The following is a 19,269-nucleotide window of genomic DNA, read 5'->3' on the forward strand; positions in this document are numbered from 1 at the left end:
CAAAAAAACCCACCCAAAGCAAACCAGTGCGAAACTGGAGCACAGAGCAAATGCTCTTCCTTTGCTTTAGCCCAGCTGCTCAGACCCTCCCTACGCTGCCCCACGACGGGGGGCATCATCTCACGAAGAGACCTAAGAGTATATTAAAGCAAGGACCCCAAACCAGACCAAAGACTTGGTAATGAAGAAGAAAGCAGACAACGCATCAGATACAATTATTTTGTACAGTCAGAGTTTATATTTTGAAAAATGAGAAAGGAGAGGAGGAATTAGATATTAAAAAAATAGCACTGAATGATAAAGCGGTAGCAGTCCCTCTACCACTACAAAACTGCAACAACACACACACGTACACACGGAGGCTTAACAACACCGAACTCCCACTGACTGTGATGTGCACCTCAGTTTGCTGGTCTAGAGATACTGAATGCCTGAAGCACACCAAGGACAATTGAAAACATCTGCATGGCTTTAATGGGAATCCTCCAACGGAAAATAAGCCATCTCTCCCCGTGTCTGCGTTGGCACATCCCTGAGTCACATTCTCACTCCTCTCCTTCAAAGTCAAGGCTCCTAAACAGAAAAACAGGGGGGGGGGGGGGGGGGGGGGGAAGAAAAAAAAAAAAAAAAAAAAGAGAGCGTCATCAGTGGAAGATGTGCCAGCTGCAGCTGATCCAGCCCTGTTCAAGGGACCATCCAGCAGAGAGGAGCTGGTTTGCGTGCCGTGGTACTTGCTGCCTGCTCCCAGCACTGCTGGCCAAAGCACAGGAAAACCACAGGCATGTACCACTGCTTGCAGAGGAGCATTGTTATGGTCACATGCCATCCTTTACCTGTTTCCTCCTGGATTCAGAGTGTTTCCGTGTTCATAGTGAGAGCCTTCCACACGGTCGTTTTTGCCATCTCATCGGAGATATTAATCTCTGAAGGATCAGCCCTGCAATAAATAGTTTGCATAACACTCCATGATTACGGGAACTGATGCCACCAAGTGCATTAGCATCAGCAAGAACAGGGGGGCCCAGAGTGCCGACGCTCCACAGAAGCACAGGAGGTTTTGCTGGACAAGGCAATTTGGGGGATAAGCCTGAGAGCTGCAGAGCAGCAGCTCTGTGCAAAGGCTCTTACTGAGGTCAAACACAAATCCTGAGGCCCCTCTGCTTGGGGTCTGAGCCCTGCGTTCACCTCCTGCAGCCCTGCCCGTAAAAACTTTTCCACCCAAGCTGACTGCTGGTTTCTGTGGGTTCCTCAGTAAAGATGCAAGTGGAGAAACCTGGCCAAACTCATCTTGCCAAGGGTCCTGGCACTTGGCGAGGCTTTACCTGTCACTGCTTGGCTTTGGGATAGCAGAGTCGCTGGTCTTCCCCAGTTTCAGCTGAACTGAATTTGCAGCAGCAGCAGCTTCCATCATCTTCTGGGACTCCTGCCCAAGAAGGGACAAATCAAGTTCTGTGTCTTTGATCAAAGTGGAGATCAACGAAACACCCCGTAAAAACATTGCATCCTGCCCTCTCCTCCTGACATGGGGCAGCCGTGTAAAAACACTACTAGGAGCAAAGCTTTCCATCATAATACTAATCACCATCTTCATCATAAGGCTCATTTGAAAAATCATACCTCTATTCAACCGTTCAACTCACCGCTAATTTCAGAAAAGATGGTTACGAGGTGGGATCCTGACTATTAGGATCTATTTCTATTTCCTTCCGATCTTCCCCCAACATTTTTTAAAGACAAACTGCGACAGAAACAAGCAAATCTCACAGCCCAAGGGAGGTGTCCAGCCCCAGCAAGTGTTACCTCTTCTTCTTTGGCTTCATTTTTGGCATCATCCAACTTCTTCTTCTTGCTTTCTGGCATAAGGTCATCCAGAAAGCTGAGCTCTCGCTTCGAGAAGCAGAGATCCATCACTTTCCGGACAAAAACGAGAGCCAGCACCTTCCCGAATAAAAGGGGAGATACGGTGAGGCCAGAGGTGATGCTACACCTCACTCCAATGCCGCAAGCATCCCGACGCCCAGCAGCCCCAGCGCTTACCATCATGGGAAAGATGATGGCGGCACGGGATGCCTTGATGGCCCAGAGCAGGACGAGGCAGATCAGCTGGATCACGGTGAAGAGATGCACCTTTCGCAAGGGGACGTGCCGCAGGTAGATGAAATCTGGCTGGTGTTTTGCTGGCATCCAAAACAGCTTCAAGCGATCGAAGAACTGCAAAATAAAAGTGATGCTGCTTGTTTCCTGCTGCCATGGAGAAGAAATAGCAGGGAGCGGACACGCTGCATGCTGTCAACAAGGCCGTACCTGAATTCCTCTGAGCGACGATACGCCCATGTAGAGGAAGACACCATAAAGCACAGGCATTGGTATAAACTGGGAAAAAAGAATGCAATAAGCTGTTGGTTTAAATTGCGTTGTCAGTATCACCACTGCCTTCTACAGGCACCGCCTAAGACTGCCTAAAGCTTTCCAGTTCCCACAGGGCTCCAGATGTGCCGGACTGTAACCATCATGGATTAGGTTTGTGCCAGTGAGCTAAAGCTCTGCTTTAGGCTGAAGTTTTGAGCTACACTTCATCAGAATAATCCTATTTTCCAGACAGGTAGGAGGAAAATAGGCAATTTCACCCATGTGACGGTAGAAAAACATTTCTACGTCCTCTTGCAGCAACATGCAAAAGCAACGCGCCTACTTTGAGCCCAGAGATGAGATGACTCTCTGGGAGGAACACAGACGGGTGCTGGAAAGCATAACTGAGCTGGTCCCACCATGGGTCAAGCCCCAAGCGCTGGGATCACCACCTCCTCCGCTCCACTGCTCCAAAGAGCTAGAGGGGACTAGCTCTGTATAACCTCCAAAACTCTCGCAGGTGTTGGGCATTTTGCCTTCTCCTCTTACCTTCAACACAGAAGTGAAGAAGACCGAGCAGCCCATGAGCACAAAGATCATCAAGCCAGTGACCCTCTGCTCTCGTATCCCCAAAAACTTGGGTTGTTCTCCTGGAGCCGAGCAGTCAGACTCTACTTTGAGGCTGTTCACGTGGGTGATGGACAGGACGGTCGCAGCCACAAACCAGGGCAGCCCCATCACGGAGCACACCCCCAGCATCACAGCCACCATGAAAAGGTCCAGGTGGTAACCACATCCTTTCTGCGGGGAGCAAAACAAGCAGCAGAGCATCCCACGGCACAGGAGCAGGGATAACATCACAAGTCACATTCAAACCCTACTTGAGCGCCAAGCCAACTTCTTGGAGATGTAAAACAAGAACGGGAAACAAACCCGGATCTATCCAGTCTTTGTGCAAGCACCTTGCATGACAATCTGGCAGGAGCTCAGACAGAGAGACTGGGGTTTTCCACTCATAAGGAAATTTCATCCACTTGCATTATCCCTGGCAGCTCCAAGTGTTTTGTTCCCCCAGCTGCTGCTGACATTTTAAAACAAAAAAACGGTCTTCCATGTTGCTCTAAGATTCATTTGCTCCTCCAAAAGATTGCTCCTCAGAGCTCCCCTGCCTTTAGCTCCCTCTGCCACCATTAACCCCAGGGAGCAGCCTGCCCTGGAGCAATGCCCTCACAAAGCAGCTGGAATAGCAGCTTCTCCCCATACGTGCAGCCCGCACCGGGTTGGGGACAGGGTCATCTCTTGCAGCCCCTTACCTTCAGCCTGTGCTCCTTCCTGTTCACAATCACAGCCGTGATCTGCTGGTCCATGAATATCAAGATGGTGCACAGCAGAGCTGGGATCAGCGCAGCCAACACCGTCCACCATGGGTTCGGTCCTATGGGGTTGATGAACCACCCACGGTCATCTCTGGTCGGCTGCAACAAAGCACACGCATCAGCGGCATCTCTGCTGCTTTGGCCTGGGGTAGGGGTCATTTTCTGCACCCCCATGTCAGGGCATCTCCCAGCTCGGTCTCTCCCTGGGGTTCAGCAGCGCCAGCGTCCTCTTTGCAAGCACCGGCAGATACTTCTCCCATAGGTATCTACTGTTGGGGCCGTCTCCTCATTTCCAGGAGGAAACGAGGCCCTTGGAGCTGGAAGAGGAGATGGTCACACCAGCACCATCTCCTCCAGACTCAGCCCTGTCCTGCCCCAGCATCACCTTGTGGTACCCCCAAGGGCTGAAAACAGCTCCACCATGCCAAAACACCCCGTTACCTTGAACATATGGGGGACGTGGAGCTTCGGTGATGGGATCCCAATCGCAAAGTCAATGAGCACCATGATGACGATGGTGAGGAAAACCGCAAAGTCACTCACCATGGACCGTACCTGGGGCAAGAAAGCAGAGCGGAAAGGGGCATCACAAACAGGGCCATGATGGGAGACGGAAGAGCTTGGGACATCAGGGATGTTAGGGCTGGGTAACAACCCCACCACCCTGAGGACGTGCAGCCAGATCCCTTGGTTACACATTGTTGCTGCATTTGTCCTGTGAGATCTGCTGCCAGGCCACAAAGGAAGTTTTCTTAGGTTGAAAAAGGTTTTTCTAAAAACAACCTTAAAAAAAAAATTTTTAAAAAGGAAAACAGATGTCTGCCACCACAGCCACACTCAGCTAAAATGGGGGTAAGGCACCACAGCATCATTTGTTCCTCAAGAGGAAGAAGTAGCGGGGTTTGTGCAGCTCCTCATCGAAGGCAACTTGAGCACATAACGCAGAGAAGGTGGGAGAAAAACCCCGACCAGACCACCAAACTTTGGAGGGCCTGATTTCCCATTGCCCAAGGAAAAAATGCCCTCTGGGGCAGGTCGCGGGGCAGGTGGGAACTGCGACAGTCACGCTGCGCTCTCGGGAACGCGCGAGGACCATCCAGGCTGAAGGAGCGCTTGGCCTTCAACGTCAACGTTCCCCAGCTTGACCAAGTGGTGGCAAATACTGCTCAGTGCTCCAGGAAAGCCACCTTGGGAAGTGAGCGTGGACACTGCTGCTGGCCACCATCTTCACCTACTTTGGTTGGGAAGTAGCGGCTGGTCTTGAACTTCTTCAATAAGCTCGACAGGACGAAGGTGGAGAAGAAGAGAATGCAGCACCAGAAGAGGACGTTAGGCGCGTAGGGGCCGTTGTGTCCACAGGGCAGGTCCTTGAAACTCACCACGCAGATGCCGGCATTCCTGGAGAAACAGAGCGTCAGGACACAATGGCAGCACATGAGCAGCAAGACAGCCTCGATAACCAGGGGCTTCTGAGGATCCTGCTCCAAGGGCCATGACCTTGTGCCTGCTGCTTCCAGAAGGACAGTTACATCCCAGTGATGCTGGGGACAAGGTGGACTGGACAAGGCAGACTCTCTCCTTCGCGGAACCAAGCGGGTTACCACCACACGTTACATTTAGCAATGACTTTTCAGAGCAGCGCTGGCACGGTTGGAAGCCCATCATCACCTGAAGGGCTCTGGCTTTTGCACCACGCAAACGCTCGTGCACCCCGCGGCCGCAGCACGAGGAAGCGGTGGCTCGGGGCACTTACAGACACCGTGAGATTTTCCCAGGTGATGCCAGACACATCGATCTTGTTGCTGTCCCAGAAACGCAGGGTGTCATTGCTGGGATGAATTGGTGCCTCGCACTTACAGCTGGGAGGAGAGAGGTCAAGAGAGGGGTAAGGGAAAGGCGATGGAGGTGCAGCCCTGAGCCCCTGCCAAGGGGCAGCGGCATTTTAGGGGGAAAAACCCACTAGTAGGTGGTGAGGAAGTCAAGCTTGCTGTGCATGTGCACAGGGTAGGTCTCTCGCAGGTGACTCAGCTTCTCTAGCGCCTCGTAGATGAAGATGATGCAGATGAGGGAGGCAAAGGCTTCTTCGGTGAAGCGGGTGATGTAGCACACCAAAGAGCTGGCGTCGGTGGCCACCAGCACGATGCAGAAGAAGGCAGTCCACAGCCCAATGCACGCCCGCAGGGAGAGATAGGAGAGCGTGTACTCCCTGGGAAACCAAACCAGGACAAAGGGTGGAAAGACCAGCAAGAGGCTCTGAGCCCTGCCTGCCTTCAGGGAAAACGGGGAGCCATTTCCGAGCGTGTCAAGGCTGCGCGTGGTAAATGCACTTTCCACGTGCTACTACAGACCGCCCCAGGGCTGTGGTGCGGGGTGGGGGCCACCAGAGAGGCCCATATTTCATTATCATTATTGAACAATTCTCTTGAGTTAACGCCTTGGAGGCTAACTGAGGTCAGGTCCCTCTTGGGGAAGGTGGTCTCCCTGATGGATCATCAGGATCACCCTGATGCCCTACCATCAAGACCAGCTGGTTTTCCCCTCATTCCCAAACCAGAGGGGATCACCTCCTCGTCCTTGTGCAGCCCACCTCGGGACTCCACATCCCTGTGGTTCCTCCTCCTGCTCCCACTGCTTCACTTGAACCTTAAAATCCCCAAACAATCCCACCCATCCTTCGGAGACCCAGGGCTCTTGCACCGTATCACATGCTAAAGCAGCAGCATGCGATGCCCAGGACACAGAAGACCACTCTAACAACTACCACTAGGAAAAACATCTTTTCTCCATCACTGCCTTCTACTGAAAGGCTCTCGCAGCACCCAGCCTTACTTGCAAAATTTGTAGAGGATCTTCTCAAACACAAGGACGGGTCCGGTGCTGCCAAGGATGGTGAGAGGTTGCCCGGCAAAGAGGGAATACACCACGCCGGTCATGGATGCACCCAGCAGCGACTCCATGGCACTCTGCCCGGGGAAGAGAGGCAGCAGTGAGGAAAGAAATCACTAGCCACTGGGGGAAACAAAAAAAAACACAAAAAAAGCGCCCCCAAAAAAAATCCAAAGCAAAGTCACTGCAGCAAGGCCTTTTCCATTATTTTTATCCTCCCCCACGCCACCCAACAGAGAGAGGTGCTCACTATGTGGCCGTTGGTTGCCTCCCCCAGCAGCCCCCCAAAGGTGATGACAGGGGACATGCAGGCACAGTAGAGGAAGAGGAAGGATGCCAGGCACTGCAGGCTCAGACCATCCCGAAAGTCACTCCAGAACCATGGGGCTTTCCGCTTCACATCCAGGACCAAACCCCCAAAAGAGCCTGGAGGAAGGAAAATAAAACATCTGTAGGCTCGTCTCTTGGAAGAGCACATGGAGTTTGCTTTGCTGCAGAAGGGCAACCACAAGCCGAGAGGAACAACTGTCCTTGCTGAGAAGCAGCACTTGCCTTCACCCCACGGTGTGGCCCCTGGGCACCCAGGCACACAAAAAAACCCCACCATCTCCAACAGAAAGAAAAAGGACCCAAGCTGAGAGCCCATCCCCTCTTACTGCAGCAGCCCCTCGCTGTGAGAAGCAGCAGAACTCCATCTTGGAGGTATTTATGCATCTGCCGCCACCCAAATCCAGAACACCTGAGTGCAACGATGCTGCGGCTGAGCCTGGCTGCCCCCACCTCCCACCCGCCCAGCCCAGGGGACCACGCTGGTGCTGTGGAGCCCCTTCACTGCACCCACGCACCCCAGGCCCTGCTAGAAGAGAAAGGGCATGCTCAGATTTGAGAGGCAAAGAGAAAAATCCCCGAACTATGAAAGCTCACACCTTCCCGTCCGCTCCAGTTCAGGGCCGCTGTGCTTCTCCGGCTTGCTGTGTGCACGGTCATCGAGAGCTCCTGGTATCTTCCGTTTCTCCTGTTCAAATGGAAGTGAGCTGAAGGTGTGTGTCAGTAACCACCAGCTTCTTTTCCTTCTGGTCTGGGTACTGTGTCAAACTGGGACCTTGAGGATCTGGGCTGCCATCCTGCCCGTCCCCCTTGCACCACCCTCCGTCGCAGCACCCACCTGCGAAGGGACGTTTTTTGGGGGCTCGATTCGGATTGATGGATCCCACTCTCCTGGCGGCAAGACCGTGACCTGATCCAGGAACTCGTCCACACCAGCCACAAGGTCAGCCCGGTTCTTGGCTTTATAAGCAACGTCATGGAAAACCTGCCGAGAGGAGACAGCGTGGTCAGAGGACAACCCATCTCCGATGTCCTATCAGTGCAATAAGCTCTTGGCTAAATGCAAGAGAATTTCCCCGTTTCCTGCTGGGAATGTCAGGAAATATTCCCCCAAAAGCAAAAACCTGCGATGTGGTCCTTGTAGTTATCTCCTCCACGAGGCCCCCATCCCCCATGGCACAGCGCAGCCTTTTGCTTAAAGAGGAGAAGGTGTACTGGCCCTGGCCATGCCACCACTGGGGACAGTGCGCTGGGGACCCCGGGGAGAAGGATGAGGTGCAGGATGCATCGCGGGGGGGATTTCAGCCTCCAGGATGTGGGGTGGTGCAAATCCACCCGCTCGCTTTGGGGTGCGAACAAAGGGAGGGTACTTGGAGAGCTGCAGGTGGCTGGGGCAGCTACAGCTCTTCTTGCTACTAGAGAGACAGGAGAGGTGAAGAAATTATTCATATCTCTTATCTCATCGCACCTCATCTGTCATGATAGTAGCCATGGCCCTGCCAATCTCATGGTACTGGTGGGCTTTTCCTTCTGGTCCCAGCAAAACAAACAGGAACCTGGGCAAGAAAAACAAAATGAGGCAGAAGAACGTGTCCTTGCTCAAAGAGAACCCGAGGAAACCACCGGGAGCTCCCAGGCCGGAGCACAAGAGGGGACACGGAGGCTCACCGACTCCGCAATGACTTTGAAATGCATCAAAACCGATCGCAAATTTAATTTTTGGGCCAACTTCCCGTAAAATTGGCCAATGGGTATGAAAGACACAGCAGGGAAGGGAGGAACAAAGGAAAGGAGATGGGAGTGGGACGACGCCAGAGGCACGCAAATAGGAGTTGTGTTGTTAGTTTTTCTTCAAATCAAAACTTTGTGCTTCTCGTTCAGACCTGGTTGGGATGGGAACTTCCGTCATGCCCGAGAGGAGGACAGCCGGGGTCAGGCGGACAAACGCCACGATGGGCTGGTGAAGGAAATCCAGGTTTCCCACGAGCACATTGGACGCTTCAGCCCCGGTGGGAATTTTCTTCATGAAGTGCAGCTCCGCCTGGGCACGACACGCAATTTTCAGGCCATTACCCAAAGGCAAAGCCCACAGCACCCTCTCCAGCCAAGTCTGCAACAGCAAATCTGGCCCAAGCAGCATAAGAAAGCTATGAGTGTCTCACCTTGCTTAAATCCGTTATGTTGGTCTCGTGGTTCACCCCATTTTTAGCTTCTGCCGTGGTGGGAGAAGGATGCGGGGTGAGTGTTTGGGCTGGTAGGAAAAAGAAAAGACACTCAGAAAGACAGGCAAGGACCAGCTGGGATGCTTCTCCTTTGCCAGGACAAGTCTAATGGGGCCAAAGCCCAGCAGAAACCTTCACCTGGTGCCAAAGCCCGGCAGAAACCCTCTCCTGGTGCCAAACCCTCCAGGAACCCTCACCTGGTGCCAAACCCTCCAGGAACCCTGACCTGGCCTGTCGAGGAGGTGCAGGTCTGACTGCTTCTTGCTCACATCAGCAAATGAGCGGACAATGGGGAGAAGGTTGTTTCTTTTCTTCTCGTTCTGATGGTGATGCTTCTTCAAAAGGACATCTCGAACTCTTGCCCGCATGTGCTCATCAAATTCCGTGGACTGCTCTTGCTGGCCCAGGATCATATCTGGGATGGCAAAGGCAAATGAAGCTGTCAGAGCAGAAACCCCCCAAGACCTGGCCCCAAAGCCCCCAGCAATGGCTGTGCCACGCAGGTGATCCTAACGCCAGGGCATTTTAATACAGTTCAGCCTTTGCAGCGAAAGCAGGAATCGTCTTTTGCTAAAAGCCATCATCAAAGTGTTTATTCATCATTCCGCTAAGATAATTATTTCCCATTCTAAATAATGCAATTTTCTTGCCCTGTCTGGCCTTTCTGTCTGACTCTACACATTTAACCGAGCCCTAAGCACTCGATAGCACAGGCTTTCCCAGAGTTTCCTTGGCCGACTGACTGCAAATTGCTGAGCCCAGGGAGAAATGTGCTATGAACGGCTCCTACTTCTCCAGTCCTTGAAAGGGCTGAATGGAGACCTGCCAGTCAAAGATAATTTCTCCAAAGCTGCTTTTTCAATTATTTCAATTCTCTTCCCCACAGAAATACTCTGTTTGGTCATCTGCCAGATAAAATCTGTCTTTAAATCTCTTAATTCCTGGACATTAAGGGGGAAAAAAAAAAAAAAAGAACATGAGGAAATGGCTTGTAATAAATAGCTGATTTTATGAGGTTCAGCTCTTAGGCAGACTCTGTGTTTCTGAGAGCTAAGCCCTGACAGACAGTCCTTTATGGCTGGAGAATATTCTCTAACCGCTTCTCTAACCACACAGATGGCTTTCAGAAGGATCCCATAGTGGAAGAAAAAGCTGGTGCGACTACTGCACACCCAGTGTACACCCAAAACCAAGTCATGACTTAAAAACACAGTGGGACTTCTGGAGAAGGACCCGCCAGTAGGGCAGGGTTTGGTTCAGGAGTGAAGGGCACTGTGGCGAGCCAAGCTTGGCTGTTCCCAAAGCGATGCAGCGCCCACGATACCGGCAATCTCTTCGATGCTGTTGGCGCAGATGTCCAGCAGCACCGTCCCGTTGATGAGGCAGCTCCTCAGCTCAAAGAGGCTGTGCAAGGACAGTGTGGCCACGTAGGGCTTGCTCCAGCGCTCGCCGCCGTCTTCCACGTCCTCCTCAAACTTCAGCCACCTGCGGACATCGGGTGCGATCAGCTCCATTGCAAGAAAACAGCCTCAGCTCTGCAACCCCTTTGATAGAGCTATGGGGTGGCAAGAGAAAGAGGCTCCTCACATCGGCACCGGTGGGTGCAAAAGCTTTGTGTGCCGGAGAGCAGAAGGCAGAGCCCACAGGCACTGCCGGCATGGGGACTCCTCTCCCACCACAGCCAGCAGCAGGGATTTACCTGGCCGTCTCCTTCCACTCGGCATCTTTGCCCTCTTTCATGCAGATCTCATCCAGCTCGGTGAACAAGTCATGAGGGACGTGCTGCTCGTCCTCCTCGGTCCCGAGGATGAACTGCACCCTCTGGGACGGGGTGTCTGGGGGCAGAAGACAAAGTCCGGTCCCGTTACCATGCCCGAATACAGCCTGTCACACTCGCATGCGAAGTGGGCATCGGGTCGGCACCGGGTCAGCCAGGGATACTGGGCTGGCCCCTCTCCCGGGGGTCTGTCCAGGCTTGCACACAGCCACAGAGAAGGATCTAATCCACCTCTGCTAAGGATGGGCTGCTTTCGTCCCCCGCATTTCCATTCCTAAAGCCAGGATCCCTCTAAGGAAGATGACCCCAAATTTACAAAGCCGCTTTCCCTGGGCAGAACAGCAAGCCACACACCCTGGCCACAGGGACCTGCTTGCAGAAGACCCCAGCACCCACGTGGCCCCAAGGAGTTTAGCAAATGCCACGGCGGGACTTACAATGGTATCCCTGCTCTGTTGGGGCAGACTCCTTCTCCCGTTCCCGTTTCCGATGCTTCTGGCTGTGGGGTCGGTGATGCCGGTGGCTCTGCCTCACCAGCGGCATCCGCACACCCACGTACAGGGTCCGATGTCCTGCAAAAAAGCAGCATTTGCATTGCACTCAGTATTGTGGATATGGTCGACGCAGACGCCAGTTAATTTTTTTTCCTTATTTCCAAGTCTATTTCACTTGAGCTTTGCTACAAGAAAGCAAAAACAAGTGATGGCTCTGGGCCATCTAAAAATGCCCTGGCAGTATCAAACCGCTTCTCCAATTCCAGCTTTGGCTGGACAGCACTCAGGCTTGCTCATTAAGCAGCGACAGAAGGTAATTCTGTTCAAAATCTCTGTACGGCACCAGGTGACAAGAGAAGATCAAATCGGTGCCATGATAATGAACTCCAGAATAAAACACCAAAATTTCACAGCCCCACGTCCGCAGCCATCAAATTATTCTCCTGACCTCCCCAAGCCAGGAGCAGTCACTGTGAGACAACTAGATGTGAATTATCCAGCCCCGTGGCTAAAACTCACACCATGGCCTCTGGGGGGACTTTCTGCCTCTGTTTCAAAAGCCGTGATACTAATAAATGTGAAAATAATTGTGCTGCTTTATTTGGAAGCACAGCACGTTTTGGTGCACATGATGTGGCACTGAGCAAGGGACGTGTCAGGGACGCTGCGCAATGGGGAGATGCGCTGGGCTGCTGGTCCCTCCACCAGGATCTCAGCAGGGACTCACCTTCCAGCTCCTCCTTCTCATAGTGAATATTGACAACATTGCTCGTTCTTCCCTGGTCAATCACCGCCTCTTCGTCGTGTCTCTGCTTAGCAATGAGAAGAAGGTGAAGGTTGGGGCTGGCTGTGCAGAGCTCCCTTCCATCCTCCCAGCCATCATCCACCCCTGCGTCCATGAGCATCACTCCTCTGCAGGCACAGCCCTAAGAACATGGGCTTGTAGCAGGTTTTTTTCTTCCTGTGCCCAAACAAACCAGCCTATAACATCACCTGTGTTGTCTACAGTGTGATTCTGGAAATAGTTACTACAGGAGGAGAGGGATGAGCGTTTCAGGCAAAAAAAGACCAAAACCAAAACAAACAAACAAACAAACAAACTAAAAAACAAAAACACAAAAACCTGCACTTTTGATCTCAGCAAGTTTCAGTCTCCAGACGTGATACCTGCAGGACTCACTAGATGGCACTTGGCCACAGGACATGGCCACCAACACCCTCCAAAGGTCCCCGAAGGAGAAGCGTCATCCTCAGCCCAACGAGGCTTGGGCTTCCCTTGGTGCAAACAAGGTGCTTTCCATAGAAATCGTCATTTTTCTCCTTGAGAAAGCCAAGGGCTGAGAGCAATGCCCTCCTCGCCTGAAATTCCACTGCCGCACTCCCTGAAGAGCATTTGTGCCTTAAAAGCCGAAGGAGAACAACAGCAGCAAACAGAAATAAGTCTTTTTGCTTCTCTTTTCCCCTTGCCACCAGGGCAGGGAAGGGCATCACCAGCACTGCTGCATTCAACAAACCCTGCGGCTTGAAGAAGGGCCACCTGGAGACTCCCGATACCTCTCTTCCCCTCTTCAGGCTGCACTTCTAATTGCTATCAATTGCTTAAAATACTAAAGAAAATATGCTGCCAATGCTTCCTTCCTTCTGCCTTGCCTGCGTGGACAGTAACTAATCCAAGAAACCCAAAACCTGTTACCCATGCAGAGAAAAACTCCGCAGTGCCCAGACACGCTTCAGTTTTCACTGATTTTCAAATTATTCCTCTATTAAAGGCACGAAGGGGAAAGTTTGGGACTATTGAATTGCTGAGGTTCATCTTTGCAAGCCCATGGCCGTCATCACAGCCACCAGAAACTAACCCAACCAAAATAAGCACCGAGATGCGCACCCAGTGGCTCCATTTCTGAAAGCGAAGTTTGAAGAAGAGCAAAATACCCAGAAAAAGGGGGAACCGAAAGGGCTGTTGGACGAAATGCTGGAAGCAAGAGCTGCACCGGGCACTGGGGAGCAGCCCACAACAACCAGCGCTGTGATTTTCAAGGAAAACCACAAATAATACGCTGCCCATTGTACTAATAATAAAGCATTACCTATGGAGACTTATTAAAATATAGAGAATAAACAACTTATTATGATTTAAGCTGCAAACGCTAACGTGAAGGCGGCTTTTCATCCCCCAAATTACTGCTTCGCCTGAGGAGCATCACCTGCAGCCACGCAGCAGCGGTGCTCGGGAAAGCACACGCCTCCACGTCACCAGTTAATTTGACAAGTGAGAGGAAGAAACGCTCCTGTCTGGAAATGAGTTTGCTGGTCCACGCGTACTAATTTCAGAGCCGACTTGTTGCTCCCTCCCCAGCAGCTCCCGGCATTCGCCCACATTACTCAGCAGCTGGATTATCGCGCGCCTGTGGCTTTCCAGTTCTCTCTCTGATCGCAGCCTCCGCCAGCCTCCCTCCCTTCTTAGCAACCCATCTTGCTCCCCTCTGGATTTGCCAAAAAACCCCCAAACTCCAACCTTGGCCAAGGAACAGGATGAAAGAGCTTAATAAAACCTCTTGAAATGGCAATTTTAATAAAATAGCCGTTTAAATAAAATCGCAAGCTGGAGCGCATTATGTGGCTGTCAGAGTGGGAATAAACGAAGCAATTTGGGAGTCGCAGCTTTTAGATGCCTTGTGTGTGACATGGGGAAAGTCTCCTCTCCTAGAAACTGTTTTGCCTCTGTGCTCCAACCAGTGATGCTGAACCTGCCCCCCACAGCCCTCCTCAGCACAGAGCATCTCCCCCTGCGCGTCCTTCCGCGCTCAGGGGAAACGCCGATTGGATTTTGGGGAGACTTTTCCCACTTTTTGGGGGGATGCTCAGCCCCTCAGCAGAGCCCTGGCCATGCTACCTGTAACTCTTCCAGAAGTGTCTTTTTGTAACCCCCATTCCAGTTCATCCTCACTTCTGTCACCAGTTTTGGGGGATAATTGAACCTCCAGGTCCGTCAGGGGGTCAGAGCCCCCTGGGACACAGGGGCAGCCCCCACCGAGGGGAGGTCAGTGCACCCCAACTCCAGAGACACAACAAGGGACCGTTCTGCAGCCAGCGTCTGTGACGCGGATCCAGGCAGTTACACAAAGCCAAGCACCTCGAGATTCTTCCCACTTGGAAAACTTAGTGGATGGGGAGAAACCAGCTCTTTTTTGAGCAAAAACTACCTGGAATAGAGAAATGGGTTGTAAACGCCACATCCTGCTGGGGCGAAAGCAGCATTAGTGCGTATGAAAAAGCACACGCTATCACAATACAAGTGAGGGATGAAATGTTATATGGTCATGAAATGTCATAACCATTATGGGGTGGCACTCATGTTCATCAAAATTTCCAGCAAAAAATCAGGGCGTTTCAGGAAGATCTGGCTTTGGCACGGCCTCCAACCCTTTGGTGTTCCAATAAATCCTCATCAGCCAAACCAAGTCCTGGCACGTACGGAAATGTCCAGAGCAGCGATAGGTCTGACACTCTTCGCTCCCTCCAGCCCTACTTTATTTTCCAAGCTGAGCTAATCTGTCATTTCCATCCTATAAATTCATTTGCTCTAATGAACTTCCTCCCCATCGCCGCTCAGCACAAAGGTTAACTGCCTGGCTTGCCCTGAAAGGCGACACTGGGTGTAAAATAACACGGCGAAGGAAGGTGACACCGAGGTCTAATCAGTTAAAATCCCATCATGATCCAAGCTCGGATCCCCACTGCTTTAGTATTAAAGCTTCAGGAGCAAAAATAGGAGGAAACGGTACAAGTGGGCCCCTCTGGATCCAGGGTGAGATGCTCTGAGCATCCCACTGCCCCTCCCTGGCCATTGCAGCATCCCCGAAATGGTGGCAAGCCTTGCACGGCGATGCCACCGAAGGCAACAGCTCTGCTTAAAACTCTCAGTTCTGCTTAGGCCACTCAAGTGGGCTCGGAGTGGTTATTTCACGGAGGAAATTGCTGGAGGACTTAAGTATTTAATAGACCTGCGGGGCTGCGGACCCATGGGCTTGGGATGGGATGGAGCAGGAAGGAGAGATGCCTCCAGAAAGCAAGTTACCGCATCCCAGGATGGCTACCAGCACTCACAGATGCTTTGCCTTCCCTCTCCATCCTTCTCCACTGCTGACAGGTGCCTAGAAAACAGCAAATCATCAAAGCTGGGCTGGGAAAGGGGACGCCGAGCTTTGCATCGCTCCCTTTTGAGTTTTGGAGCAGCCAGAGTTGTTCCCCTTCACTGTTTTCTAAGCGCAAAGCTCCGGCTGGCTGCTTTGAAGCTGGTTTTGTTGGGAGGCTGAAAGTCATTATGGCTTGTAAAAATGAAATCACAAATCACGGGCACAAAGGAGGAAAGCCTGTATCGACACGGCTGCAGTGAAGCCCTTGGTGTCATGAGCTCAGTGCATCCTCTCCCCACATCCATCTCAAGAAAACTTCTCCAAAATATTACTTTGCTGTGATATTTTTGTCCCAGCAGGAGAGGGGGTTTGAGTGTCCTGCCTCAGTTTACCTGTCTCAGTGCAGCTCCTCTGGTTAAGAAAGAAAAATCTTTCCCTGGGGAAGCTTTGGTGTAATTGAGGATGAGTAAAAGCACAAAGCAGAAGTTCAGGTCTGGCTCTAAGTCCTCCTGGTGCCAGGGGAAGCCGAAAGCATCGCATGAGCCAGCCAACCTCACGTCCCGGCCCCCTCGCCCCATTGCATGCAAGGAGAACCGGCCCCTGGCAGTGAGGGGGAGGATTAATGTAACTAATCTCACCCGTAGTGTAATTAATAAAACTGATCCCACTGTTATTATGGGATGAGGGTAACACGGACCAAACTGGGGGACTGCTTTGGTGGCGGAGCAGGACACTCCCTCCTTGCCCCTCTCCATCTCCACCCTGCCCGGATGAAGCCACCATCCCTGTGGCTCCGTCCTTTGCTATGGTGGTGGCCAACAACGTCCCCCAGCTCCTGGGACAGGATTTGACCCGTGACAGAGACTGGACCCGGGTGCTTGCCATGGGAGGGGACAGGTCTCCAGAGCCCCAAAGTGGGGCTGTGGCCGGGGAACACACCTCATGGCCGAGCATCACCAGGACATGACTGTCACTCCTTCCTGAGGAACATGTAAATTCCTTCCAGTCTTCCCCATAAGCTGTAATTTCAGGGCAGATTAATTGATACCCCACCTCTCATTTGCCACTGAGAGCAGCTCCTCCAGCTGGGTCCCATGGGTGCAGCGGCCAGTCGGACAAGCCCTCCCCAGGACAAGGAGATGCTGAAAGAGGGGGGACCACCCAGCCGCCTCCTGCCTGCACCCCGGCACCAGCTGCATCCATGCAAGCCTCTGGTGGGGACAACAGCTGAGCCCCCTTTGTCCCCCGCTCCGAGGGCCTGCAGCATCACCGGGGGGTCACATCGAAGGGACAAGGGGGGCCGGTCAGGGAGGCCCCCCAACACGCAGGTGCCTTCGTCCCCTCCTCACATCACTCCTGCACCCACCTTGAGCACCCCTCGTCCCCCCCCTTTGCGCCCCCACCCCCCCACCTTGCAGATGCCTTGCTGATGCCTCACACTCCCCTTCAGAGGCCTGGCAACCCCGTGCACCCCCCAGCACCCCATTTTACAGAGAACTACCGCCCCCCTTACCCCCCCCCCCACCTTGCAGATGGCCTTCACCCACCTTCGCACGCCCCTTACAGCCCCCCCCGTGCACCCCCCCTTGCAGACACCTTGTCTCCCCCAGGCACCCCCCCACCTGCTCCCCCTGTCCCGTCCCCCCCCCATCGGAAATGCCGCAGTGAGCAGCCACGGAGCATCCTCCGGCCGCCCCGGCCCGCCCCGGGGTACCGGGCATCCCCCCCCGCCGCCGCCGCCCACCTGGTAGCTGAGGATCCCGTCGGGCTCGTTGCTGCCGGCGGGCATGGCTGGGCCGGGGGGGGCCGGGCACCCCCCCGGGGCTGGGGCCAGGGGGGCCGCAGCCGGCTGCCGCCCCGGTGCCGCTCACACCGGCTCCACCATCTCCCGGCGCCGGGGCCAAACCCCGCCCAGGCCGGGAGGAGGCGGCGGGCGGGGGGAGGAGGCAGGGCCGGGGGGGCCGGGGGGCAGCGCCCGGTGGGGGTGCTGCGGCCCCGCTTCGGCAGCCCCCCGCCAGCATCACCCCCCCCGCCCCGTCCCCTCCAGCACCTGAGCGGCCCCCCTCCGGAATCATCGCCCGCGGGGCCCACCAGCAGCAGCCCCCCAGCAGCACCCCCCTCCAGCATCCCCTCCAGCGTCTGCCCCCCAGCAGCACCCCTCAGTCCCCTCCAGCAGCACCCCTGGATTTCCTCCAGCATCCCCTCCAGCGTCTGCCCCCCAGCAGCACCCCTCAGTCCCCTCCAGCAGCACCCCTGGATTTCCTCCAGCATCCCCTCCAGCGTCTGCCCCCCAGCAGCACCCCTCAGTCCCCTCCAGCAGCACCCCTCGACTCCCTCCAGCACCCCCTCTAGCATCTCCCCCTCAGCATCACCCCTCAATTCCCTCCAGTATCCCTTCCAGCATCCCCCCCCCCCAGTATCACCCCTCAATTCCCTCCAGCAGCACCTCTCAATCCCCTTCAGCATCTCTTTCAGCATCTCCCCTCCCAGCAGCACCCTGATACCCCTCCAGCAGCACCCCTCAATCCCCTCCAGCATCTCCCCCCCCAGCATCACCCCTCAGTCCCCTCCAGCAGCACCCCGGATTTCCTCCAGCATCCCCTTTAGCATCTCCCCCCGAGCAGCACCCCTCAATCCCCTCCAGCAGCACCCCTCAACTCTCTCCAGTACCCCCTCTAGCATCTCCCCCTCAGCATCACCCCTCAATTCCCTCCAGTATCCCTTCCAGCATCCCCCCCCAGGATCACCCCTCAATTCCCTCCAGTATCCCTTCCAGCATCCCCCCCCCAGTATCACCCCTCAATTCCCCCCAAGCATCACCCCTCAATCCCCTCCAGCAGCACCCCTCGATTCCCTCCAACATCCCCTCCAGCATCTCACCCCCCAGCATCACCCCTTGGTCCCCTCCGGGCTCCCTCTGGCATCTCCCCAGCTCCCCTCCAGCACCCCTCCTGGCCCCCTCCAGCATCCTCCCACCCAACCTGCCACCCCCAGCCGCCCAGCGCTGCCCCCACCCCCCAGCCCCCAGCTCCGGGCCAGCCTGGCTCTTTGCTCCTCCAAAGATCCCACTGCCCAGCAGGAAAGGGTCAGAGATGGGGGGCTGGGGGGGGCAATGGGTGTTTCCCCCTCCAGTGGGCATTTTACAAAATGGAACACGGTGTGCCCGGAGCGGTTGAGGGCTCTAGACTGCTTTGGCCGCTCCAATTTTGTGTCCTCTACAACCCCAAAAGCATTTAATATTTTCAAGAGGAGCTGAGCTCAACCCCCACACTGATCACCCATGTAGGTGACCGGCAGCATCGCCCTGCTGCAACCATCACCCCCTTAGCCCTTCCCACTTGCCCCAGTTGCCTGTTTTTCCCCCGAGAAAGGCAAAAAAATCTTAAATGAAACATAAAATCCCCTCCCAAAACCACGGGCCCAAGATACCGCTGTCAGTTAAAACTCTGAAAAGCAATACTTGAAAATTATGGAATTGCTGGAAAATGTACGTTCTTTGCTCCATCTCCCAGTTTCAGCCTCTTTAAGCTCAGGTCCAAACACAACGGGATCAAGAAACATTTCTCTTCCATTAATGGGAGATGAAAATAGAGGGTCAGTTATTAATTAACAGAGCCATTAGCAATTTCCTGTCCTCGCTGGTGGCACAGATGGGATCCTGCTGCATTGGGGGGAGATGATCCCCCTTTCCCTTATTTCCAA

At 53.9% G+C, this 19,269-nt stretch overlaps 1 protein-coding gene across 1 annotated transcript; it reads right to left on the reverse strand.

The window, feature by feature from the left end:
• Nucleotides 1–215: 215 nt before the first annotated feature.
• Nucleotides 216–17,469, reverse strand: SLC4A8 (solute carrier family 4 member 8). The gene is given in 26 exon segments (XM_055791958.1): nucleotides 216–573; nucleotides 834–937; nucleotides 1,323–1,423; nucleotides 1,801–1,938; nucleotides 2,038–2,211; nucleotides 2,305–2,373; nucleotides 2,899–3,150; nucleotides 3,663–3,824; nucleotides 4,167–4,280; nucleotides 4,961–5,083; nucleotides 5,085–5,123; nucleotides 5,479–5,584; nucleotides 5,686–5,931; nucleotides 6,555–6,688; nucleotides 6,862–7,037; nucleotides 7,536–7,626; nucleotides 7,777–7,923; nucleotides 8,407–8,494; nucleotides 8,822–8,979; nucleotides 9,101–9,189; nucleotides 9,387–9,575; nucleotides 10,485–10,645; nucleotides 10,860–10,995; nucleotides 11,375–11,509; nucleotides 12,159–12,240; nucleotides 17,312–17,469. Coding segments are annotated over 25 exon segments (3,243 nt in total). The 5' UTR covers nucleotides 17,357–17,469; the 3' UTR covers nucleotides 216–573; nucleotides 834–849.
• Nucleotides 17,470–19,269: the final 1,800 nt, after the last annotated feature.

Source organism: Falco peregrinus, chromosome 19 (genome assembly GCF_023634155.1).
Source record: "Falco peregrinus isolate bFalPer1 chromosome 19, bFalPer1.pri, whole genome shotgun sequence".
In the NCBI taxonomy this organism is placed as follows: domain Eukaryota; kingdom Metazoa; phylum Chordata; class Aves; order Falconiformes; family Falconidae; genus Falco; species Falco peregrinus.